The 27767-nt window shown below is 37.2% G+C and overlaps 2 protein-coding genes across 4 annotated transcripts in view; one reads left to right on the top strand and one right to left on the bottom strand.

The window, feature by feature from the left end:
• Positions 1 to 7579, top strand: part of sytl3 (synaptotagmin-like 3) — a 9707-nt gene extending 2128 nt beyond the window's left edge. The window contains exons 2-16 of one of the 3 annotated variants that reach the window (XM_026291506.1): positions 256 to 416; positions 523 to 738; positions 863 to 930; positions 1632 to 1686; positions 1770 to 1851; positions 1934 to 2006; positions 2095 to 2213; positions 3168 to 3299; positions 3535 to 3701; positions 3836 to 3935; positions 4973 to 5143; positions 5297 to 5378; positions 5487 to 5577; positions 5881 to 6077; positions 6331 to 7579. In XM_026291506.1, coding sequence (XP_026147291.1) covers positions 289 to 416; positions 523 to 738; positions 863 to 930; positions 1632 to 1686; positions 1770 to 1851; positions 1934 to 2006; positions 2095 to 2213; positions 3168 to 3299; positions 3535 to 3701; positions 3836 to 3935; positions 4973 to 5143; positions 5297 to 5378; positions 5487 to 5577; positions 5881 to 6077; positions 6331 to 6428 — 1779 coding nt within the window. In that variant the 5' untranslated portion in view covers positions 256 to 288 and the 3' untranslated portion in view covers positions 6429 to 7579. Of the gene's footprint in view, positions 1 to 255; positions 417 to 522; positions 739 to 862; positions 931 to 1631; positions 1687 to 1769; positions 1852 to 1933; positions 2007 to 2094; positions 2214 to 3167; positions 3300 to 3534; positions 3702 to 3835; positions 3936 to 4972; positions 5144 to 5293; positions 5379 to 5486; positions 5578 to 5880; positions 6078 to 6330 lie in introns of all 3 variants that reach the window. The other 2 variants (XM_026291504.1, XM_026291505.1) reach the window with 2 other exon arrangements.
• Positions 6686 to 27767, bottom strand: ezrb (ezrin b). Its single transcript, XM_026291507.1, has 14 exons — positions 27584 to 27767; positions 25939 to 26012; positions 22332 to 22415; positions 19744 to 19839; positions 18677 to 18951; positions 18453 to 18536; positions 16863 to 17009; positions 15003 to 15099; positions 13639 to 13802; positions 13060 to 13190; positions 11744 to 11904; positions 11562 to 11654; positions 11134 to 11373; positions 6686 to 8664 (listed from the first exon to the last, which is right to left on the bottom strand). The coding sequence occupies exons 2-14, from the start codon at positions 25948 to 25950 to the stop codon at positions 8500 to 8502; spliced, it is 1749 nt and encodes a 582-aa protein (XP_026147292.1). The 5' UTR covers positions 25951 to 26012; positions 27584 to 27767; the 3' UTR covers positions 6686 to 8499.

Here is a 27767-nt window from a genome sequence, read left to right as displayed (position 1 = left end):
GGCAACAATCGTATGAATTTGTACGAGTGAGGTCGTACGAATGAGCCACCTTGTGAAAAATGTACAAATTGCCGTGAGATCGGGTTGAATAGACGTCTCTGTGATGTACATGTGCTGTCAGGGATATCTTGACCCTGCCAATGTCACAACAAAAACATGCCTTTATAAGCAATTAATTTATATAAAGTAATTTTGACAAGTTGTACACTTTCATATTTATTGAAACCATTAGTTGACCGTTCATTCGTTTTTCAGAATCGGAGCAAAGTGAACCGAGTTGTGGAAGAAATGAAACTCGAACAGAAGAACTGGGAAATCAGTGATCTGGGGTTATTCCAGGCTTTGGAGCGAGAAAGAGTCCTGGAGGTTCTTCAGAGAGACAAAGCACTTCGAACCATTGAAGCAGACCGAATCAGGTTCTTTCTGACTTCTTTAGAACATAAAATAGAACAAAATAGAACAAAAATAGAAATGCCTTGTACTGTGAAATCTGAAATAACAATTCAAACTCGTTTGATTTAGGAAGCTGAAGGTAGAGCTTCAGGGTATCTGTCGACAGGGTGCCAAGACCATCACCCGTCCCTATGGTCAGAGATCATGTGCGCGGTGTCAGAGGCTTCTGGGAAAGTTCTGGGACTGTGGCTCGGTGTGCTGCGGGTGCAGTCACCGCATCTGTAAGCGCTGTCGGGTCGCCCGCTCTGCGCAGGAATGGAAGTGCACCATGTGTCACGCATACAGGTAAAGACAAAACCCCACGGGTTTATACTGGAATATCCAAATCTGTGAGAAAAACATTCTTAAGCAATCTTTAATGCTTGACATAAATTACACACACTTTCATAATAACTTCTTTTTTTTCCAGGGAATTTAAGATCAAATCCGGTGAATGGTTTGTGGAGCAGCAAGCAAAGAAATTTCCGGATGTCCGAGGTTTGTCTCTATCCATCAGCTGATTGTTTCCAAATTAATGAAATCCTTTCACAAATGTTTAATATTATTACACAGCTCACTGTATAATTACACTTGTATTCCTCATCAAATAAGTTATGGTTTTATTGCATAATTGACCATTGTCTACACTGTCTACTACCCATTGATACTATATATGTGTAATGTATGTACATCAAACTTTCATATATTAAATATATAGTCATATAAAGTAGAAGCATATATGAAACCTATTAGAAATGAGAACAGTTTCATATATTAACATCTATTCCTAGCTGAAACAAATATATATGTTTATGTATGTTTAATTAACACATTTGGACACATATACTGTATGAAGCTTCATCCTAAAACCAATCTTATATAAGTAAATAAATATCATATATGATATTATATAAGTAAGTAAATATAAAAAACATGCATTTAAAAACCACATACACACACAGAGATTTTTGCATATATGTAGATTTAATAAAATTGCTTATAAAATTTTATATTGTTGACATATAGTTGCTACATATAGACATCTTCCTATGGTATAACATTTACATACTATATACAAATTTCATTATAGGGGTTTTCAAAAAAAGTAAGATATGTGTTTATAACACACACACACACACACACACACACACTTAACCTGGAATTATCTTTTGAATGTGTTCTTTCTGTATTGGTTTTAGAAAACAGTCATGAAACCATCGGAGACAAACTGTTACAGTCTTATCGACGTCTCAGGTGGAAAACCCTCAAATATAGATATAGATATAAACGCTCTTTTTAATCAATGATTTTAAAAGTGTCATTATGTTCTGTTTTAGCTTCATTGCAGTCGTGCCTCCAACTCCTCCTCCTGTGTATGAAGCCCCATCATATAACAGACTGATTCATTTAACAGAACAGGTGAAGACAGTAATACGGATTTTTTTCTTTGCATTTCTTCATCACCTAATAATGTGTTTGTGTGTCTTTCGTATTAAACCAGGACCTCAAAAAATCAAAGCCATTTACTAAATCTGTGGAGAACCTGATGGTGTCTGTCAGTGCGCACATAAAAAGTAACAAGCCTTGTCTACATTGATTGTAATAAGATTGTAATAACTCATACACCCACAAGCGTCTCTACAACAGTTGTTTTGTTTTCAGAGTTCTCCAAATCTCAGAATGATCTGAGTGTGGAAGCGGCTCAGCTGACGGTGGATCACGGACCCCTGCAGAACTCACGACACAAGAGCCGATCCGAGAGTGCCATCAACAAAACCAGTGTAGGTCTATTTTAGCATTTGTATTGCAGCTCATTTCCTGAAATCCCATTCAGTGCCAAGTGAGATGTGACCAATTCACTTCAATTGAAGAGGAAAGGGGGTCGTCCTTCAATGCTGGTGTTCTATTTAAATTTGAGACCGAGCGGTTCATCTGTCAAAACTGGTGCCGTCAAACGATTTATTGCATCCAAAATACACCGTATATTTGTGTGTGCTGTATATTTATTATGTGTATATAAAAAAAATACACACCCATGCATGTGTATATATTTAAATTACATTTATATATGGAAGAAAAAAAAAAAAAAAAAAAAAAAAAATATATATATATATATATATATATATATATATATATATATATATATATATATATATATATATATATATATATATATATATATATATATATATTATAATGCAAATTATATGAATTTAAATATATGCATGTAAATATTTTCAAAATATGTGTGTCTTTATATATTATTTATATATACATAATGAAGTGTTTTTATTGTCTGACTTTTAAAGCAAATTTAGAATCCATTTTCATTCACAATTTATGCAGAGTAAAATAGTTTTTTTTTTTTTTTATGTAGGTTTGTGAACCTTAAGTTAAGTTGACATTAAGTTTACATTTGCTAACATTAGTATACAAACCATATTTATATATAGTTTTTATGTGACTTTTCTAGGTTTTCAAAATGAGGCTTCCTCAACTATTTTCAAAAAGGGGGGAAATCCCAGTTCTTCGAAGACAAAGAATGAATGAAAATTAAAATCAGAAATATTTTAACTTTCAGTTGTTTGGTCTCCATTTAAGTCATTTCAAGTCATCTTGAGGCCCTCTGGGAGTTTGTTGTGACCCCGTTCTGATTGAACCATTGTGAGAATCACTGTTTGAAAGTTAATTTGAACTAAGAGGGTGACGTCCTGATTGATTTTGTCTCCTCGCAGCTGTGCAAAGCACCAAGTCTTCCCAATCTATCCCAGAACAGCAGAGGCACAGAGCAGTATGCTTCAACAAGTACATTTTACCAGACCGATGACGAAGCCTCGTATACATCTGCGTGCAGCGATGAACAGAGGGTATGTGTTCACACCAGATTTAATTCAGTCGATCAGATAACTGATCAGTGCAGATCTCACCGGAAGCAAACTGCCTAAGCTCTGCAAAACTCTGCAAGATAACTTTCTGCTGAATGTTTATTAGATAACACTCACAGGCTCATGGGGATGAGTGGTATACTGTGCATTCATTCTCTCTCCTGACTTTAAACATCAACATCAAAAAGTGTAATGTTAATAAATCTGAATTGTACAGGACAGCACCAGTAGCACAGGAATGGACTGTGGGGTCTCTGAAAACACTAGTGTGACTGGAGAAGTAGAGGTTGCTTTTGGGTACAACAACAGGACGTCCTGTTTGGAGATAACTATCAAAGCCTGCAAAAATCTGATGTTTGGAGATATTAAGAAGAAATGTCATCCGTAAGTTGTTTTGATGGAGCACAGGTTTGCTGTGGGTTACAGATTGAACAATGTCAGCAGAACATTGTTGCTTTAATGTATTTGGCTCGTATACAGTTGGCCTAATAAGAAATGGTTTCTTTCTGAACAAACAGGTATGTAAAGGTCTGTTTGCTTCCAAAGAAATACCACGATTATAAGATGAAGACAGCAGTCAAGAGGGGAAATAACCCGGTTTACAATGAAACATTCACTGTGAGTATTTACAACCAGAATCTACTGGTAAACACGGTTTAAAAAATGCAATAATAATAAGTGTTATATTAGTATAAATGAAAAAAAAAATAGTTATTTTGAATTATTTATTTTGAATTTTTTCCTATTTAATTTTAGTTCAGTCATTGTTAAAACTTTGCCTCTAAAAAAAAAAAAAAAACTTTTACACAAATCCATGGATTGCACACATCTCAAACACCTGCAAACACCTTTTGATATTACTTGATATTACTTCCTTTTAGATGTGTGTGTGTGTGTGTGTGTTGCATAAAGAATTGTGTGTTGTGTTTTGCAATAAGTGTTTTATGAGAAGTCAAAGGCTGAGGATTTTTCAGATTTGGTGTCTGGTCTGGTGTTTGAGTGTCAGGTTTTAGAAACTGTGTGACGAGTAAAGATTTTGTGTGCAGGCAAAAAACTGTAATGTGTCAGTATAGTTGTTATTATATATTTAGTTTTTAGTTTATTTTTGTTATTTTAGTATTAGTCAAGTTAAACTAAATGAAACTGAGACGTGTTGCCATTTGCAGCAAGATGAAATAAAGTAAGTTTAAGGTTTTTGTTATTGCATTTCAGTTAATATTTATTCTTTCAAGTGACTTTTTTTATTGTAGTTTTAGGTATCTTTAATAACCCTGCAATGAAAGTATATAGTCTTGAGACAAGCAACCATTATTAGTGAGTCAATAAATAAGTGAATTTAGTCAATTTTTTAAAATAAGAAAATAAAATTAACAAACCGATGCTGAGTACGAGATACAGCGTGAGCAAAATATTATTTGTTATTGCTCTCACAACCTATAAAAATGTTTTTTTTTTTTTTTTTTGCTTTGCTTTGTTGAAGTGTCCCTTTGCTCTCGATGGACTTGTTGTGGCATTGAGACTCAAAATTATAAGAAAACCACTAGCTTTATTATTATTATTATTATTATTGTATTAAGAGTTTTCAGAGCTAGAGATGCATTAAAAGCATGATTTTGAGGTTGTTGTGTGCTGCACTGTTTGGTGTGTGTTTGCAGTGTGTGGTTGGTGCTGATCAGCTGGGCAGCAGTGTAGTTCAGGTGTCAGTGTGGCACTGCAGAGGACTCAAGAGGAAGCTCTTCCTGGGCGAGACGCTCGTCCGTCTGACTGAGCTGGGTCTGGAGAGCACAGACACTCAGCGATCTGTCTGCTACGCTCTCGGTCCGAAGGTAAGATCACTCAGACTGCACTGACCCCTTTACAACAGACTCTTAAATCAAGTCTTCAAGTGCTTTTTAGTACTGGACAAGTTTTAATTTGTCAAATTGCATCCATCTGCTGATATTCTGAGGATATCTGCTGAGCATGTTCTTTCATAGCAGGCTCATCCTCCAGGTGGCGATGTCGAGCTGCTGCTTAAAGCTCAATTCCAGTTTCTGCCACAGACTTCGTCTCATCCAGCCGGTATGACTTTGAAGTGCTCATTATAAATTCAAGTTCAAATGTATTTAAACATATATTAGGCCCATTTCAGAATAAAAAAACATAAGGGTAATTACTCTGTCTCTACAGACCTTTTGAATGGAGCAGCTGGACAGCTCAAAGTCGTCATCACTGACGTGTCGAAGCTGCGCTTCCGGTCAAAAACAGCTTGCATTGAAGGGTGAGTGGACATTAGTGGACAGGCTTATATGAAATACAATGTTATAGTCGCAAAACTAGGCATAAGATATTAGATTTTACTACAAATTATAACTCTTGTATGCACACTACACTGAAATATTATTGGTTTTTCTATGATCAGATTTTTTTTTAAAGGTGTATTTTTTTAAATGTATTTTTTTAACAGTATTTAATAAAAAAAACAAATGATTGTGAATCTGTAGTCTCCTTTCCACAAAGGTGCTGTAATCTGAATGCATATACATTGCATGACTTGTTGTTATGTGCATTAATGACTTCCCAGAATCCTTTGCCTTCCTGGTGAGCGAGAGCTGGTGCAGAGAAGTCCAGCACTGGAGAAGACTGGCGGCTCTGTCCAGATGACCTTCAGCAGACTGAGGCTTCAGGAGCTCCAGCAGGCCACGCTGCAGCTCAACCTGTGGGAGAAGAACACCTTCGGCCTCGCTGACCGTTTAATGAGATCAGCACGGCTGGCTGGAGGTGAGCGCCACACACAAAACAGACATTAAAAGCAGCTAAGGTTTTTTACAGTAAAAGTTGAACAGCTAAAGGTGCGTGGAATGTATTCAGAATGATGTACAGGCGCACATGAGATCAAGACTCCAGTCAGAAATGATTGACGTCATTCGTTTTTTAAATGAGCACCAGTAGACTTCTCTAAAAAGAATGTGTCTGCACACTCACAAACACAAAATAATATGGGCTTGTATGTCATCCTGTCTGCTTATTTCGGCAGAATCCTCATGGCAGCGTCTGCAGCAGATGCCAGGAGAGTGGCATGACTTCGTTCTTCCATTTCATGTAAATGTCAGCACAGGCATGAGGTCATAACCGAAGAACATGGATCCTTTCCATCAACCCACAGATCCTGACAAACCCATGCCCAGATTGTCTTCAAAGTGCCTCATTATTCCCATTTCTTCAGACATGAACTGTTTTCTGAGTTGTTGTTGTTGTTGTTGTTGTTTTATACACAGTATATTTTTGTATTTATATTCATCATATCATAACTTATTTAATAAACTAAAGAGTTCCACAAAGATTGCATGCGGCGCAGTATTCTGTTCATGAATAAACACACCCAGATCTGTTCATCATAAATCTTTATTTCTAATATAATAAACACACTGTTTAGGGGAAAATAAATAAATCCAGTTGATAATTGAGTTTATGATAACAGCTCATTTCTATTATACACACAAGTCACACTTTAAAATGTTAACTCAGGGTCAACTAGTTCTTAACCTGGGTTAGTTACTAGCTTCATAACCCAGGGTTAAAACCATGTTAAGCCCAGTAAAAACACTCCTGGTTGGTCGTGCGTAGTGTGAAAAGCTTATTTGTGTATGGATGACATCAAGTAATATTTCAAACACAAGCGCTCAAAGTGCTGCGAGTGATTAAAAGAGCTGATTTTGATGGGGGGAGAAATCAAAAATGAATTAACGGTCAGGATCATTTGGAGAAAACAAATACATTTAAGACCTTTGGCCTATTTACAAAAAAACAAAAACAAATAAAAGGCATGAAATACTATTCTATTTTTATGAAAGTGGCACCACATGGTTACAGGCATCACCGAAACAATTGAGTAAATTGTCATATTCGCCAAAACATTCTGTTGGATATATTTTACATTGGGTCCCACCAGCAGAGTAAAGGTGTCTTAACACTACCTGATTTGTGCTATTTTTTTAATAGTTTTAATAAAAATATGAAGTCCGTGAGAAACTCTGCTCACAGATCCACCAACACAAAATCCATTTCGATACCTACCGAGATTACAAAAGTCTAGTAAACAAAACTTCCTTCATCCCGTCGTGGCAATAAACATTCAGTAACTAGTTCAAAGTCATAAAAAAATCAGTTTGTAGCTAATGTAGGAAATCTAAGGATTTAGCATGCATTTGAACATAATCCAGTATATATATATATTATATATATAATATGCATAACTTACATATTAATCTCTTCAAAAAAAAGTACAGAACTCAATAAACAAATGAATCTGCACTGCCGTTGATAAAGAAGTCCAAATTCCCATAAACCTCTAATAACCCAAAGACTGAATAAATAAACACTATAACAAATATTCTGGCAAAAGTCATATTCAACATGAATTAAAGAGGTTTAATATCAGACAATACATAAAATTAATCATACTGCAAGCAAGCCAGCCCTGTGCTGAGTGGTTCATTAATAAGAAAAAAGGGGAGAAAAAGTACCACTTATTAACCCAAAACGATATTTTGGCCAGATTATTATATTACTAACATATATTTAACAAATGGAGAATGCTTTGTTGGCACGTATTGAAATATAATTTAGCTTTTTATATTTTTATGGCAAAAGCAGATTTGTTTCAGTATATCTATGAAATTGGTAATGCTTTACAATAAGGCTGTGTGTGTTAACATTATTAAATACAATTAACTGAGCAATCTGTTAATGTTTATGGCTACATATACTGTATAAATAAACATGAAAGGTTACCACTAATTAGCATTGCAAACAAAGAATGAACAAGTGACCAAATATTAATAAATGACACTGTTAAATGAAATTGAAAATGAAATTGTTCATTGTTTGTTGATGATTCCTCATACATTAAGTAATGCTGCAGTACAGAACCTTACTGTAAAGTATTACCGTGAAATCCTATGTACACCACTAAAGGGTAAACATATGTGTGCATTTTCTAATCATTTAGTTTTAAGTGCATGTTGAACCAGTGTTCATATCATATGAATAAAACCTGTTGCATTACTGTGTGCTGTACTTGTGTTGTACGCCGGATGTGCCTCTTACATTGACCACTCAGATAAAGGGACAGAAAGAAAATGGACAAGGGCTTTGAGACGCCTTTCCTCCCTCCCTCCCAAAGTTTCCTGGTCCGGATATTTTATAAGGCCTCAAACTCATCAATCCTCTGTTTGGTGTTGCCCTGGCGGATCTGCCGGAGAGTTTTGTATTTGTCTCGGCCGGCGCGCACGTTCTCTGTGTGCAACAGATCGTTCTGAGTCTTCTTGGTGTCGTCACGAGCCTGGGACAACTCTGAGGTCAGAGCCTGTAAAGAAGATGATGGCAGGGATTTAGTGATGCTTCTTTGATCCGTGACTGAATAGAGCGATAAGAGCTGAATCCATGTCATAACCAACAAATTCATCATGAGTCGCAACTCTACATCCCCGTGCAGGAAAAATTTGCATTAACAACACTGGCCTAACCCAATGTTAGCCCAAAACCCAACTTTATTTTCTACAGTTCCCTCTGATATAGGTTAGGAATGTTACGGTTGGGTTTTGGCAGAGTGATAGTATTTGAACTTTTTTGGGATTACGGTGTTTGGACTGATTGACAGTAATGTTGTTTTAAGACAGATAAAGTACAGTATGTTATTTCAGGAACATGGCCTACTTGGCAAAATCACCTCAACCATTGCTAACCCTAACTGTTATCTAGCCCCGCAGAAGGATATTATGGGTTCGTAAATCAAGCTCCAGCCCAAGTCTAAATCCTAAGAGCCTAATCCTATTTCCAAAATCTGTTTGATTGATAAGAGTGTTTCCCAGGAACAACAAAGATCTGTTAGCGGTACTACGTTAATCATATGAGACAACCTGATGGACCAAAGTAGGACGTGTTTCATGTTTACAGAGATCCCTGGGACTAGACACCTAACTATTCCTGTCAACCAAGAATAGCTCTAGGTCTAACCAACCCTAAAACGAAACCCAACACTCTCCTAAAATGAAAGGCAAATTGCTAGTAGATGGTTTTTTTATGGGTTAATCATTCTACTCGCAGAGAGCTATATTAGCCACTTTCTGACACACAGTAGCTCCAATACTCCCCGAGAAGGTCTAGAGCCACGAAAAGGACATGAAGAGACTTTGTTCTAAACTTAAATCAAACACACCTGTACCATCTAACCAAGGTGTTACTTGGATCCAGTTGAATACCTCTGATCCAGGACCAATAAGGTCTTATAAGACGTTACAGGAAGGTAGCTCTCTGGAGCGCAGGAACCGTTTAGTTCAGAAGGAAACAAACCTGGTGAAGACCTTGATTAGCTGACTCACTGGTGTTGGACTACACGAAGGCACTAGAACAGGGCAAACTCACTGTCCTGCAGAGTTTAGCTCCAACCCTAATTATACACACGTAAACAGCTGATCAAGGTCTTCTGGATTAATAGAAACTATTATCTACTATCTAGTTGGAGCTATACTCTGCGGGACACTGGCCGTTTAGGAGTGAAGTTTGAAACATGTGCATTGTGCACTTAAATAACCAAACTTTACAGGGGCTATATTACAGAAACACATTTACTGTAGAATACCATCTTATTTGTTTATAGCCATGGTGATTTCAGGAAGGAATACGCTGGAGTAAGATCTTAACTTAAGGCCATGTCCACACGTACACGGGGTATACTTACAAACAGGGTTTTTCCTTCTCCTGTTTTTAAAGAAATCTCCATCCACATGAAAACGCAAAAGCGTGCTATGAAGCCCTGTAAAGAGCACGCCAAGCCAACAGGTGGCGATATACTCTCAACCGTGAAGTCATGTTGGCCAATCAGAAGCCTGAAAAAGTTTCCAGTAGGCGGAGATAACAGCGCATGCTCCGATGCCACAAGCCAAAATCTCCGGCCAAACCACGTAGAAAAAGCTGTGGTTTTAAAAATAACCGCGTTCGTGTGGGCAGGTCCTAAGAGTTAAGAAAGTATGAAATCCAACCCTGCCCTCAGAGGACTACCATCCAGCACAGTTCGCTCTAACTCTTAATCAAACACACCTGAACCGGCTAATCAAGGTGTTCAGGATTACTTGAAAATAACAGGCAGGTGTGTTGGAGCTAAAGGTAGCTCACCAGGAGCAGGGTTGGCTACCACTGTCTAAAGCCTTAAACACACTGCACAATTTTCGGCTGTCCTAGACAAATAGATTTGCATCGTGAAACAGTCGTAGTGATTTCTGTGATCACGGCTCCTAATCGGTGGTCCTGTGTTGTACAGTGAGAGAGAATTTAAGATGGCCATTATTCCGGTCTTTCGACCACAGATAGCCTATGATACAGCGTGATCATCGCACAGTGTGTTTGCTGCTACGATCCACGTTTACTATCCAACCAATAAAAATGCGATATGAAATCAACGTGACATAAAACTGCTTACCTCAAGCTCTTATCCCTTCCTCTTTCGCCGCTTCCGTATAACACATATAAAAAATACAACTGCTAAAGTGTGATTTATCATGCTTTTTTTATACCACTAGCGCATGCTGATTACGTTTTGTTTTTCTATAGTAACGTGAGTCATATTGTACGAGTCGATAGGTGTCCTCATCGTACAGTCTACAGTTTTATACAGTTTTATTTACAGTACAGCCAAGTTTATTAGGTCCATGTCGCACAGTGTTAAATGCAGTGATCTTAGAGGATTGCTAAAATTGTGCAGTGAGTTTCGGGCTTTAGGCTCTAATCCTGGAGCCTAGGAAAGTTGATCCAGTGGCTCCTGCAATGTTACACTTACCAACAGCTGTTTCTGAACTCGCTCGTTCTTCTCGGCCTCAGTGATTCGCTTTTCTTCGTTGCGGTGGTCATTGATGCCGCCTGTCTGCAGGTCTGCACTGTAGCTACTGTTGCTCTCGCCGTCTTCATACTCATTCTCATCAGGTTCATACACAGGTGGTGGTGGAGGGAGAGGTGGCGCCGTCATCACAGTGCGAAGCTCCTCACGGGTCTTCACCAGGTCATTTTGGGCCTCTTGAGCCTGGAAGAACGCAATCCAACATCACAAATATAGGACTACCAATCCAATTCTTGAAGAACTTAAGAGCATACTACGGCTATGGATATACAGACAGCTTTTGGACAAATTTGCAGGACTGCAAACTCATCATGGGTGAAAAAAGTGGCAAAGACCTTAAGGTGAAAGGGTTTATGTCTTAACGGTCTTACTCTGTGCTGCCATGTCATGGCTTCATCCTCCTTGCGTCTTTTAGCTTCCTCCAGGAGTGCAATACGAGCAGTGTGTTCTGCCAGCTCAGCAGCCTGAGAGAAATAAATGGGGAGGATTGTTAATGGAGGAAAAAATGATAAAGGCAAAGGAGTTTTTTAGAGAACGAGTGTTGGGTTCTCACCAGCTGTTCTTGACTCTTCAGCTGACTCTGGGCTTGGCGCGCCAGTTCCTCCTTAGCGAGCAGTGCTGCCTGTCTCTCTGCCTCCAATCTGGCTGCCTCCTCCTCTGCCAGCCTCCGTTCACGCTCCAGCTGCATGGCCCTCTGCATTTGCTCCTGCAGGTCTGAAAACACGCATCCAGATTTAATTTAAAGTGCAAGCATCATTACATTTTAAGTTTGGGTCTGGGCCTCACTGTGGATGGTGATGCTCTAACAGTAACAGATCTCAACTAAGAAACCAAAATTCCCTTGATCTTTTGACACATAAGAGGACACGGTACTATAAAAAGTCTCTGTACTCTAAGTTTTAGAATTCAAAAGGTTCTCGTTTGTTTAAAAACAGCTTATATTGAAGCCAGTCTGTCAAAAGGCCACTCTGTGATGTAATAGTGTGGCTAAACTCCGCCTCCGCAGATGATCAATGTCCGCTCCTACATCGCTGCCCGTTTAGTCCCGCCCACCAATTCACACATGTAGTGTACATGATGAGATTTTAAAAACAGGACAGAGAATAGCTTATTACCTCTAGAATTATGCTTTTTGAATTATGTGATGAATCTTGATAACATTATAATCTTGATAACATTATAACATTATGAATCTTGATAACATTATAACCTCAGAAAACAATGCAAAAGATGCAGTTCATGACCCCTTTAATCAAAAGTGTGCTGGTCTGATACAAGACAGTTGTGACAGTTATGTTTTAGCACTTTTGCTTTAGTAAAGAGGTTTTAGTCTATGTAGGTCCCACAAGACATACAAGTGAGCACACAATGACAGAGGATTCCTTTAAGTTGATGAAAAAAGTAACAGGTGCAGTATGACACCATCTTGTGTTTGTATTGCCAGACAATGGTATTGTCAGCTGGAGCACAGTCGAGATCAAAGTATAGTGTCTCCGCTTTATAGAATAAAAAAGCTAAAGGGTTACATAAACTCAAAAGACCAACGTGACTGGATTTGGCTTGACGTCTCCTATTACGAGTCACATTTTCCAAACAGACTCGCAGGACAACAACAAGCAAAACAACAGCCTCAGTGATTGTTAAGATTTTAAAAACTATAATCCATTTTGTGTTGTTTAATACATCTAAACAGTGACTGTTAAACTTGCATGTCTTTTCTAAAATAAAATCAAATAAAGCTTTACGTTTTCCTCAGTCGAAACAATTCAAATGTTGTTTTCTTTGCTTCTGCGAATGCAGTCAATAAATACAATCATCTTGCATTAGAAATGAACATTTTTTCCAAATAAATCGAACCAGGCTTCTTACCTCTTTCCGCTTTTTTGGTTTTCTCCTCAAACTGGTAGAGTCGCATCATCAGCTCCTGTTTCTCCCTCTCCATCTGTTCTTTCTCTCTCTCTATGGCCTCTCGTCTCTTTTTCTCACCCTCCAGCTGAGCTCTGCAGATAAGACCCAACCAAAGAGAAGAACAGTGACGTTTGCTCAGGACACGGCTCTATACCCACACACAAACCTCATCTCTCAGTCTGTCCTTCCCAAAAACAACTTGTTCAGAAATCTTTATGGTTTCCTGATGTCACAACCATGAGCAGACTGACATAGGACCACTGATGTCTACACATCAGTGCATCTCGGCCCACCCTGATCAGCAGCAACGTGAACTTTGATCAGCCAATCACAACAGAGATCATTTATATAGAAAATGTTGATTTGGATCAAAATAAGCCTAGCTGAAGTAATCCAGGCTAATTTGCTAAACTTGTTTTATGAAACAGGCCCAGCCAAAGTTCTAGTTATGAAATAAAAGGCTACACAAGTGTAGAATCTGGTCTCTTTTATATACTGCAGCATGTGCTGATGAGACAGCATCAGGTGATTCATCCTCACCTCTCCATCTGTTTGTGTTGTTTCTCCTCTCGAGCCTGGGCTTTCATCTGCTGCACCTCGATGGTGTCCGGCTTCCTGCGGCGCATGTAAAGCTCATGGTTCCCCATGCACAGCTGTAGGATACGCTTATTAATGCGCAACCGCGGGGCGTAGAACACAAAATCCTGCAGGGTTGAGAAGGAAGAGGCAAGATGTTATAAATCAGTCCGTTTATGGCTCTTTGATCAGATTACTAACTGTGTATTTATTTAATAAAGTCCTGTGATAATGTAAAGGTAAAACCTATAGAAAGCTGTCGTTCTGAGCAGCCGGCTCTGAGGCTCAGAGATAACGCTCTGTGAAAGCCAGCCTGGCGTTTATCAGCCAACACAGCCCTGTTAAAACCAACGACTCTTAAAACTGCAGACGTTACAGTGATTTAGTGTTTGTGTGTCAAAACTAATCTGAAGCATCCATAGAGAGCATCTCACCATCTTTTCAAGTCTTTTGAACCGTCACTCATTCCAGTATTATTTATTCACTCTAGTAGTATTTATAATAGTGTTATGCTGAAAATCCTTAATCTTATTTCTTAATTCTGGTTTCTTTTAACAATGATCACCAAGTCTTGGATTCAACATTTCTGTTTTCTGACAGTTAGCACAGGTTTTGTCATAGGCTACGACCAATCAGGTCCAAAAAGAAAATACAAAACAATCTAATTGAAAGAAAAGTTAATAAAATGAGACTAAATCCAATATTTGGTAATAATATTGCTTAGTACGAAATTTACAAGCAATTTTTGTGTAGGCCGGACATTTTTGACTGGGAACATAACATGAAGGTTAATACTTTGAATCAGCTTTTATTTATACATTTCCTTAATTTTAATGTTAGTTAAAGCACATTTTTATTAGTTTTTAATATTTTAACATTTTCAGCTTTAAAATAATTTCTATTTTAGTCATTTAATTCATTAATTAACTTTTCTAATTTTAGAGTTAAATAATAGAGTTTAGAGTTTTTACCCAAAAGGGTAAAAGTTTTTACCCCTTTTACCCTTTTGTGTAAAATAATTAATTGTGTAATTAATAATTAAGATAATTATGTAACCAACCATAATGTTTTACGTTTGTAAAGAGCATCTTGTTACCGTTTATGTGCTCAATGTCCAATTTACCTACAAATGATGCAGCCAATGAAATGTTTTTTTACAAACTTTTCATCATAATACTTTTAATTCAATAGATGTTCTAACATTAGTGTGACATAAAATGATCGTGTATTAGTGTGGAATAAAACAAGTTTTATTCTGGTCGAGGCAGTTTTTCAGTTTTAGGTGGGACTGTGAGCTACAGTCTGAAGGCAATCACAGTTTCACTTACTGGAGCTTTTTTATCTATAGGCTTGATGACAAACTTCTTATCGTTGAAGGCAATGTTTCTTATTTCACTCCAGGGGAATCCGATTTTTGGAGTGAGTCTGTAAAGACAATGATGAAATCATGAGAGGCATTCTATATTCATTCCAAACATACAGTCAAACAAGACAAACACTGTAGGCTGGATGAAACATCAAATCCTGATTTTCATGCAAAAAACTAATATAAGCACTGAGATGGGTTTGTAATGCGGTGGGAATGTTGTAGCGCAGGCATGACGGTCCTGGAGGAATGTGAAGACAAGGACGGGCCTGTGATTAACGTGAGCGCATGACATCAGCGCAGTGAGGAGTGTGCTGTGCGATCTCTTTGTGGAGCTCATGGGAGTGGAGTAACAACTACGCCTTCTAACGTGTGACACGCACAAAGCTACCGCGACCCACCTCGCATGACACACCACAAACCTTCCCGAAAACCAATGACATAAATGCTTCAAATAATTCATGATGGTAGTAAAAAAGGTATGTAACCTCCTGCATTTGTAACTCAATCAATTGCTCTTTTTTTATTTCCACTAAATAATATATCGGATAAAAAATAGAAATAGTAGAAATTCACAATGGTGACCATATTTGAACAATAAAACTATACAATAAGGTCACATTAGTTATTGCATTAACAATGAGCAGGAGATTTATTTGTTAACATTCATTCATTGTTAACTTAATTCCATTAAATAATGTCCACAGACACAAACTTTTGATTTGAATAATGTATTAGTAACACAAGTTCTATTTAAGATAAGTCATGTCACTCGGCGGCCATCTTTGAAACGCCTCTCGGGCATCCAAGTGCAGTCATAAGAGACTGTTTCTATAGCAACTGGGACACTTCTAACGGCACCTGAGGTGACGCTATGACTTTACCGATTAGCCATTGGCTCTTTCATTCAGAAGGCGGGGCTTCCTGCGATTGAGCGGCCATATTGAGCGTTGCATTCTTCCCCATTCAAAACTCTACGAGTGACACCTCTTGGATATTCTATAGTCTTTGGTAATAATGCTTTTTTAAAGATTAGGATTCTAATAGAATCGTGTTTGTTCTTCCTTCAAGCATTTACTGTCCAAACATTGGTTTGATGGGGATAATGGAAAAAGAAAGTAAACAAAACCACTTTGTACTGCATTTTGGCACTGACTATTTCATTTTCCATCACTTCTCATAGCGTTCAGTGTTAAACTGACTACACGCTTTGGGGGACTGTTAAGAATGTGAAGGATATGGGCCACTCAGAAGATACCTTGAATCTAAACGAGGACAGCGAACGCAACAACACAAACAGAGATCCAACGAATGTTAACTATTTCACATGTTGTTGTATGGTTTTCTTATCGTTTCATGTGAGTACTTGCAAAGTCTTCTCTCAGTCGCATACATAATCCTTGCCAAAGACTGCATAACTTGAAAAACCAGTCTCTCTGGGTAGAATAGAGGGCATTGTGGGGAAAAAGCCATTAGTCGCCACTGGACTCACACACACACACACACACACACACACACAGATCTCTGTTTGTTGAAAGACGAGCTCCGTTCTTTTGAACAATGTCCTCAGTTCAAACTAAATCACAACACATGTACTTTTAATATCTTGAATTTCAAAAATTGAGAAAGTTAATTAAGAGATGATGATGGATGGATGTTGCAGGCCACAGGTATTATTAATTAGCTTGACATACCAGAAAAATGATCTTATACCATTATTTTAACATAGTACTGCCACAATGTAAAGGGTGAGGATTTAAATTGCATTTAAAAGATGAGTTGTGAATAATGTCAAATGAATGTAGAGAAAGGCTGAACTCACTTGTCTTCTTTCTCGTAGATGTTTAGGCCCAGGGCATCCACACCCAGCCTCAGCTCTGTTCCCTTCTTGTTCTTGATGTCGAAGTAGTTCACCCCATACATTTCCAGATCCTGAGCAATCTTCAGGTACTCAAGCATTGCGTCCTCTCTAAGAACAGAGAATAAAACAGAATGATCACTTTCAGTTTCTAATAGGCTGGTGAATTTTAGCATAGTATATGTTTTTTTTTTATGGTAATAATAGTATATCATAATGTACTCATAACTAGGGTTTTACACATTATATAATATATTACATAATCATACGTTATAGCTTAGAATTAGGGCTGCACGATGTGTCGTTTAAGCATCGATATCGCGATGTACGAATCCACGATAGTCACATCGCAGGATAGGTTGACATATATTCAGATATAAATGTAATTAAAAAGTAAATTAATAATTATTGATTTTCAAATATTGCACCTGTCACCGGCATGAGAGAAAGAGCGCATAATCCAGTAAATTAAATACTAGAGGAACCTAATTTCACATAATTTACTGTAGTGTCGTAAAAACATTAATCACGATTAATCGCATCCAAAATAAAAGTTTTTGTTTACATAATGTGTGTTTACTGTGTATATTTATTATGTACATATATATTAATACAAACACATGCATGCACATATTAAAGAAAAATATGTTATGTTTATATATTAAATATATTTATATATAAGTATATGAATATATAATTGTAATAAATGTAAAATATTTTTAAATATATACTGTGTGTAAATACATTTAACTTTCATTATATTACATACATAATGAATATACACAGTACACATGCATATATAATTTAAACAAAAACTTATTTTGGATGCAATTAATCGCAAATCATCATTTGACAGCACTAGTGTAAACTAAAACTAAAGCGATTATTTAATTATATGAAAATTAAAATTAAAATAAAATAAAATAAAAATATTCGATTGAACAACTTAATAAAATATATTGTCCATAAAACTAATTATATAAATAAAAAGCAATTAAATTACTAAAAGTATTATAAAAGTTAAGTAAATAAATAAATACACACATGAATAAATAATTAAATGAACCGATAATAAAAACCAAAATTGAAATGAAAACTGAAACAATTAAATGCATGCAAAATATTAAGGAATACTGAAAAAGTATATAAATAATACTAAAATAACCCCAAAATAATGATTTCCTTTTTATATGAAATTTGACTATAAATAAAAAGAGCAAAACAGCTGATATAGGCACACTTGTGACTGCACTTCAGGTTCATTTTATGTTAATATGGAAAGTTGAGACTTTAGCAACCATACACAACCTACAGTTTACATTGGGCTTGCCAAGTAACATTTATAATTGCATGGTTTACTGTATGTCAAACCACCAGGGCCTATAGACTGATATATCAAGCAAGTCTATTATTAGTCACCAACTGACAGAAGTCTTAGTTCAACTGACATCTTAAAATCTACATTTAGCATTTAGGCCCATTAACACGAAGAACAATAACTATAAAGATACTACAACAATAACAATAACTTTTGAGAGAACATCGTCAACTTACTTGAGCATCCCACGATGCTCCTCATGCCACACCTGAATCCTCTCCTCCCACTGGTCCCGGGACAACTTGTGCTGGTCAAGAACCCTGCAATCAAACAACAGAATGGACAAAGACTATAAACTTTAACTGTCATGCAAAACCAATTTCTGATGAGCAATGATGGGAGAATTCAACTCCTCTACTTCCAGGAGCACATGCCCTATTTTAAGTCCTGTGTGTCTCACCGTTGGGGCAGGAGGCGATCTGAGGTCAGGTATCCAGGCCTGTGCACTTCCTTGCTGAAATCTCCAAATTTGGCCTGCACCGAATAGGAGGCCAGAAGCACCGCAGTCTCTGGAGGACAGTAGATATCGTCACTCAGAATGCCATCTTTCACTTGCATGAAGAACAGCTTTTGAGTGATATCCTGGATCAACTCATCCGACACATCTTCTGGGAAGAACTTGGCACGGAATTTAAACTGGAGAGGGTTCTCCTTCTTCACATCCTGAGAGGAGACCTGCACAAAAACAAATAATAAAAAACAGGGTGTTAGGATTTTATACCTAGATTTTTTTGACTACTCATGAATGTTTTTCTACTCTGAAGGAGATTATTGCAGGATATATATAAAACATTAAATTCATATTATGAATATACCATTATATAAATAAATCTTTTTCTGTCACTGCTCCTGATTTATGGAGGGTTAAATCTCAGCTATGAGCTGCATTAAATATTTCACACCTTTTAAAAAAATAACAGTCCTTCTAGGACACATACAGTATATATCTGGCCATAGCTAGCTAGTAAAATCATAGTCACATTAAATGTAACTTAAATCACATATCATTTTATTACCTACAATTCAAGTTATATCTGCATGTTACACTTTTTGGACATCACTTTGGGCGTTCCTGAGCACCCAGGAACCTTGCACCTTCCCATTTTGGTTAAACATTATTTGCCTGTATGTATTGTCAATGACAAATCCTGGTTAGGGATGGGAGCCCTGGACCCCTGCTTCTTTACCCCTTATAGCACACCGTTGCCTAATAATAAATAAAACAATCAAACTACAAAATGCTGACTAACACTTGAACCTACTGATTGTGCCACAGTCCAACAGGGCATGTATGAATAATCTATGCTTAGGAATCTATATGTCATCAAAAATATCAAATACTTTGTGAAATGTTATGAAAACACATAGTACTACGTCCATAAAGTGCTGGACTGTAGCCAGGATAGAAAGCGAAAACCCTGACTAAAGAAAATCAGAATATCATTGTTGTGCTTAATGTACAATTACCTTTTTATCAAGTTTCAGCCATGTATGGTACCCTTTGCTGTCCATATGCTGTAGTCCGAAGTACCATATTTCACGTACCCCCATGGTCTTCACCACCTGTCAGGAAAAATAAAGACACCTTTTAGCACACGATAAATAGATGAATTAATTATTAAGCTTTTGATGACTGCTTTGCGACTTTTGTATAGTTTTGTAGTGCTTTGAAATCCAACAGAGCACAGGGTTACCGTTCCTTGAAAACAGAATAAAGGCCATATTTATATTATATTTATATTATATATTTCTATTATATTTATGCATTTAGCAGACGCTTTTATCCAAAGCGACTTACAGTGCATTCAGGCTAACAATTTTGACCTATCATGTGTTCCCGGGGAATCGAACCCACAACCTTGCGCTTGCTTGCTTGCTAACGCAATGCTGGCCTTCTTTCCATTACAAAGCAGTCATTAGCTCATTCACGCTCATTAGTTTTTGAACACCAGTGGCCCTGAAGGGGATACATGCATGTACACAATTTCCAAAAAACATTTCGTGCAAGATGGTATTTATTATGTTGCAGCTCTCATGCAATGGCAGTTACCTACTTGTCCTGAGAGTATTCAAAATTAATAAATTTTCAACATTTGCACCACTATACAAAAGGTTTGGGCTAGAATATATATATATATATATATATATATATATATATATATATATATATATATATATATATATATATATATATATATATACACATAAAAAATATTGGTACATACTGAGCTATGGTGGTACAGTCCACCATAAAAAATATATTGTCCTGAAAAATGTGTGGGAATGCGGCTGAAGAACACTTCAGTTAGGGGGAAATTTATGGAAGAAAATCTAAACAGAAACCATCTTATGACAATTTTTTTACAGAACTGCATTTGTTAAAAACAACATTTCAACAATATTTTTTTCAGTCAGATCTTCCATTGCCTTTAATAACCATTCACAATCATACCATATCCGTGGAAAAAGAAAGAAAACAAATCCAAACAAGTTGGTGACAAGGACGTAACAAATGCTGTTAACCAGCTCAACAGGTTCTAAGCATCTTTAAGTTCACGGACAAAGCTATTCAAGAAAGTGGGTTTAACCTAAGTAGAGTAATACCTAGAATTTATTTATTTTTTTAAATTCCATTAAAAAATTTGCAATAAAAATTGCTTTAAAAATAGGTTCATTTCAACCCAATGAGAAGAAAAACAAGAGTCAAACAGACCCGGGTCACGGCACCAAGACTTAATTACTATAAGCTTTTTTAAATTAAACACCCTGCTTGGACTTGTTTAATGAGTACTTTACATCATTATTTTTAATGCTCTGGACTTTAAGAACTCTTTGTGTGTGTGTATGAAACTCAGACTGCCAACGTGGACAGTTGGACTGCCAGAGGCTTCAGCGCAAACCTCTCATCTGTGCCGTGTGCCATCCACAGTTCATGACTGGCTCATAGCACTTACTCTGAAATAAAGACTGCTTCAGCTGTGGGTTCTGTTATGAATGGGAAAACTAGAGTGTGATCATAGAGGAACAGCCATTATTCACTGTTTCCACAGTCGTGGCAGTCAATGAGCACCATCGGTGTAATGGTCAGCGAGTCATACGTCAAGGGATATGCTCTTTTAAAGGAGAAATACCCTTCCTGTGAGGTTTTCGTGGTGTTCTGGGCCTTCTATTTGCAGAGGATTATCCCATGTCACCAAGCTGGTAATTAAATTAGGTCATAGGCACCGGTGCTACTGACGGATGGCCAGTGGCATCCTTAACCGTTTGTTACCATTATTTAAAAGAAATATTATTCATACAGATTCATAATGTATAAAATTATCATTTAAAATACAATTTTTATTTAAAAATTATAACAAATAAAATAAAAAAATTATACATTTTATATTCAAAGTTTAGATTCATACACTTTTTCCTCCTGCTCTTTTTTTTGTGCTTAACACACGCTTTGCACTCCTGCTTTTGCTTGAGCAACAAGTATTTGACTAAGAAAACTAATGTAAATTTCTCTTTTGTATTCTTGATTTACCTTTTAACATTTCTCTGAATAACTGTTTACAATGCTTTTTTTCCTCTCTGCTTCAGCTGAGGGACACGGATTTGTTTAAGATCAAGGAATTGTCAGAAGAGAATGAGAAACGGTTAGTGAAGGATTAAAATAATTGATTGGAGAAGTCAGGTATACACGGCCTGTTACACTAAGAAACAGTCAAATCAATTGTCTCTTTTTCATGGAACCCATTGCCTTGAACCCATTTAGGTAAAGTGAATAATAAACTGTGAATAGAATTTACAGACAAGTTTCCATTTTTGTGCATACATCTCATTACACACAGTGGCTACGCATATCTCATCCACTGTTCCTATTTAACATTTTGGCAATAATTTCAGGTAAAAAAAAAAAAAATATTGCAAATTTAATGGCAGAAAGCCTTAAGAGTTTAAGCCAACTCTCTGAAAACTGTTTGTAAAACATGCTTCAGTATTCATGCACATGAATCCTAACAAATGTTTGTTAATTCATCTATTTCTTGTCTAGATGTTTAGATGCAGACCTGGTCAAATAGCTGCTTGCCAGTTGTGCTGGGCTGGACGGCAAACTCCAGCTCCGCGTCCATCGTAGTGACGCGAACATTTACCTAAGAGAGAGAGAAAAAAAATGACATTAGCAACCACTGTTGACATATGTGCCGTTAAATAAAAAAAAGCAATTGAGAGGAAAATGGTCATCTATTACAAGATGGTTACAACTTTATATTATACAGTTTTTATTTGATAGAAGCAAATTCAGAAGCAAAGGGAAGAAATACATTCTGCAATGATGAGACAACCACAAGCATGTCGGCCAAAAAAAACACTGAATACAGTAATGATCTATGTTGATAACTTGTGTCTGATTGTGACCCAGACTATCATTCTCGAAGCAGACATGGCTTGAAAGAAACTGGGAAAACAGAAGGAGTGGCTTCACAGAACAATGTGCCTCAGCCACTTTTTGTAAAGGGGAAATGCCGATCTATTCTACTGTTAATGTTTGACAGGACTGAGTCAACAAGAAAAAGGCTGAAACCGCTCTACAAATTTGTACCATTTTATGGGACAACAAAGAGTCATTTTCAAGCACTTTCCCAACAAATACGAAACAGAGGCGTTTCCTCACAATGAACAGACAACAAACTCACAGAAGCAAGGAACAAGGAATCATCTGTGAGAGCCAACTGAAGAAAAAAATTCACATCTAGGTGAAAGTATTCATTTTAGTTCTCATCCAGGAAAAGAAGACGGCAGTTTCCAATTGACAGGAATTACCTTTGTTTAGATATTAAAGCACAATCATAAAGTGCACATCTGAATCAGTGATCCATATTCATGTGATTCCCATCTGAACGGTTAGCAATGAGACTACAGGTGGAGAATCACAGACACACCATACTGGGAATATGTGCAATGAGTGTGTTGTCTGGTAAGAAAGAATAACCATTTGTAATTATGTAACTGCTTTGAAAACAATTACCCAACTATGAAATTTCATAACTATGTAAACAGAAACTCACACAAGAGCAGAGCAGTGCAGACAACACAGATTCCACCCTTTCAGCAATACAAAAACAAAAACAATTCTGTCATTATTTCATTGAGTCATGTTGTTTCACACTGTATGACGTGCTGTTTTCCATGGAGATGTGCTATGATGTGTGTATATATATCTATAGTACATCAGTGATATGATCTTCATCAGTGTACAAATATACAATTACAAATAATCAACACTAATAACTTGATATAGACCCTCACTGGCAATAAAACAGAAACATAGTCCTGCTGTGTCCATCTGAAATCTAGCGGAGGAGAATTCAGCTTAAAGACTGGCATCCAACTCGCCAAAGACGGGGAGGCGGAGGGGTATCCATTTACCCAGCTAAACAAAGGGTCTCTTTCAGGAACACCCTCTCAGTGATCCACCTCCTGCACCAGCCTGCATTTTAATAGACTCTCAGCATTTCTCTACATTGCTCTCAAAATGGTTTTAGCTGGCCGACAAACTTTTTTGGCTGCAGTATATTGGCGAAATCGAGCAGTCACCAAGCTCATCGGGCAACAGACGTCATCAAACCAAATAATCTATGTCAGAATGCGGTTAAAATTCTGACAACTAAAAACCGTTTGTCATCACAGACACATGCATTCACTGGCGATCTACAGACAACATACCCAGCTACTGACCGAATCTAAATTGGAGATTTTTACAGTTTTTTGCAAAATCTACTAACCAGTCCTTTTTTAAAAATGTCTCCTGAATTATATAGTAGCTGGGCCAAAACAACAGCTAAGAAACCAAGAAATTATTCAAAACCTATATTTATCATTAGCAAATGTTGCAACGCCAGCAAATTGGAAAAAAACAACAACAAAAAAAACATGCCTCTGGTGATATTTCTGTAAAATTATATTTCGCTGGGGTAGCGGGTGGGAATAAAAGCATGTCTTGTCTGCAAACTGAAAAGTGTATCTTTTGTTCTATGCATCTCGGTAGTTAGGAAATTGAATGTTTAGTGAGTGGCGCTAAACAGTTAACGCCCTATTGCGCAAATAAAGTACGACTTATACTGAATACTAAAATGCAAAACCTAGCAAAAGTGTTAACAAAAGAGAATGTGGAAGAAAAATGCATTTGCTAAGCAACCATGCCACAAGTTTTTAAGCCTTTTCTTTTTATCAGGACTAGCACCCGAGCACACTGCAAGTGCAACGCTGTACCGGGTGAGGTAACAAGCAAGTTTACTACATAACAAAAGCAATACGTATCTAGCTGGTTGTATAGTGCAAATGGCAAAATGTTTTTGTTTACAAATCATGCACAATGGTCATATTATACGCAAGGAACTGTGTGAAAATGTGTTTTTATTATTCAATAAACTACCCCGTAATCATAATTTGTGTGAAAATGATTAAAAGGTGTTGGTGTTTTATGCCACCAGTGTTCATTTCAGCTGCAGTGAATTGTATGTAAATCGTATGCATTCTTGCAAAACATGTACAGTAGGCACAGGCACAAGGATCCCAAGTTGAAATGGTGTTATGATGACATGTACTATAAAGGTAGGGGCAAAAACTTAATGACCCTTCTGTTGCATTGGCAAGGGTTGCATGTCTTGAGTTGCATGAGCTTCTCTTTGCTCAGAATGATGGTACTGTTAGTCTTTCATTGATCTGGTTTGAGCTAAAGCCTGAGAGCACATGAGGACTGATTACAGCACAATGAGCTTTTGTGCTACATCACCAAAGGGCGGGACAGGCATTGTCTAGTTATCAATTATTCAGCAGAACAAACGTTAAGAAAGATTTGAGCGGAAACACCCTCAGCTGCTGGAAGGGCTGGCTGAAGACACACCTGAAACATGCTATGGAACAGGAGGGGAAATATTAAGACATAAACAGAAACCCTTAAAATATCTGCATAGGGGTTCAGTGTAGAAACGTATATAATTTAATTAAAAAAATTTTTTTACTTTATTGATTTATTTAAAAGCATCCAAATGACTGAAAACTCTTGAAAAAATGAATCTTTTGAACTCAAATCCACCACTTTCATCTAAACTGACCATGATACCAAGAACAAGCCTCTGTATTCAGCATTACAGCAGGCAGTGCTGGGGGCCGAGGATGAACGAGAAGCTCCGAGGAGAGCATCATGATGTCATTTCCTCTGTACTCTTCCTGACAACCGTTACCATCTTAAACAAACTGACAACATGATGCACTTGCTGTTTTAAGAGTGTTTATAAGCAATTCGCTATAGACAGCATTCATACGGTTTAAAATCCATAAACGTCACACATGCTATAATACAATTTTGTTGAGGGTAAACAAGTCAAAAGCAGCTATAAACGAGACCCAAACCATATAAAAAAACAGCCTTTAAACAGACAAACGTGTCTTTAAGAAGTAAATTAATGACAACTGACATAATTTCGCTAACAAAATGTTATTTTCAACTTTTAGAAACTACGGTTTGAAATTCGGTTTCAAAAGTCACGATACAAAAACGGTTTATCAGACCAGAAATCCTCCATAATATTTCAAACTGAAGTTTGAAACATGCTAACCAGTCATGCTGAGCCTATAAACACTTTTAACAATAATAAAATCGTAAATACTTACAGGTTTAGGCATTTTGAATCCTGTTGTAGATCTCTTCCGTCAAAGAATGTCGTGTATTTCCACGGAGCGTCCCTCTGAAGCAGAAAGAGGAGAAACAGTAGAATGACTCGAGAACTGTCTGCCTGTCATTTAAAGAGAATAAAACCTGACGCACTCCATCTGAATCACGATTAAAAACTGGAACTCAGGATTGTCACAGCCTCACCCAAAAGAGGTAACACCGCCTTTCAATTTGAAGTCCCCACCCCATTCTACAAATATTTGCTCCAGTGTTTCCCAAAGACCGAGCCTCGAGAGGGAATGAAGTCAAAGATTCGGTTAAACATAGCGGTTACCGATCCATGCGAGATATGGAAGATATTCCCATAAAATATATCAAACTAGCTAATAAAACTCATTGTGGGTGTGTAGCCTATATGAGACGACGCCGAAGAGCAAACAGTTTTGGACGTGTTTATGGTAGGCTAGTTTAAATATGTTTACATGAAAGTTTATTAGAGCAGATTGGTGTCAGACTAGGTCATCTTTAGGTAAGGGAGAATTTTAACACCCCCACTAACAATTAAAAAGAAAGGAAGAAAAAAAAAGAAAAATAAAGAAATTCTATATGTCTAAATTTTTATGTATATTTTTTGTCGCATCTATGAAGATGTTTTATTTACATGTTACATTAAATTGTATTACATTTTAAATGTTATGCTTACACAATGACTTTTCATTATACAAATACTGATAAAAAAATAAAAATAAATAAAAATAAAAATGCGGTAAAATAGTTAGAATATTTTATTTAATCGTGTCGGCTGTCAATAGGTCATAACTAACGTTATTACAACCGTATTCGATTGTAATAGCCTCTATAAGCTATTCTACAATATAACACTAACAGTTATTGTGTATTTTGAGTCGGACGTGACAAAAGTAATAGCAAATAATTTATGAATTGAGTCAGATTACGATGTGATGTGTTATAAAGAGCTAAAAATATCCGGTCATGATGAGAGTCATTCAATCGTGAATCATTTCACGGCTCGTGCTGTAGCCTATTATTGATTCACAAAAAGAAGAGAAGAGAAAAAAAAACGACTGGGTGTTTTTGATTCTTTAAAAAGAACCGGCTCATATGAACCACTCACTTGGGAGGTGGATTACGCTACATTTGTCAGGCTTGAAGGTGTGTTCTGGATTCATAAGAGTCAGAGGATCCAAACTACATGATCGACATTATGAAACAGTGTCAGTGTTTTAACTATAATGATTTATTCGCTCCGGTAAAAGAAGGCAAGGCTGAAAAGCGTTAACGGAACGGAACGTTATGCAAGGCTACTAAAAATGAGCCGATTTCGATATTTTCCCATCCGTAGCTAGTCACTATCTAAACATAAATTTGCATAGAGCATTTTTGTCCACCTGGTAACGTTAGTCATGGGAAGATTGTAATTTGTTTCCTTTCATGTTTGTAAAAAGTCGCATCTGTGTAGGTAAGATCCAGGCTGTCCCACCGCGAGAATCAGAGCAACACCTGTTGGTAGAGATTTCTCTTTGAACTGGGCGGCGTCAGTACAAACAGAAACGCGTGAATGATAGACGCACTGACTGGATGTAGTCTTTGACCCAGGCGATAATCGATCGGAGCAGATCTTACCAGAGCAGGTGAGTCAATTCAGTCTAGCTGCGGCCGAAAATTCCCCTCCCTCCGAGAAAAAGAGCACAGAGTCCGGCGGCGGGAATATGGCTGACGGTGCGCTCACCTTTGTGCGCTCAGCTCAATGACAGCAGCTCCAGACCAGTTCCTGTTCCAGACACGCCGCGCGCGACGCGACGCCCAC

This window comes from Carassius auratus, chromosome 20 (assembly GCF_003368295.1).
Source record: "Carassius auratus strain Wakin chromosome 20, ASM336829v1, whole genome shotgun sequence".
NCBI lineage: Eukaryota > Metazoa > Chordata > Actinopteri > Cypriniformes > Cyprinidae > Carassius > Carassius auratus.
Note: the sequence above shows the minus strand (reverse complement) of the source record. Positions and strands in the feature narration are given on the sequence as shown.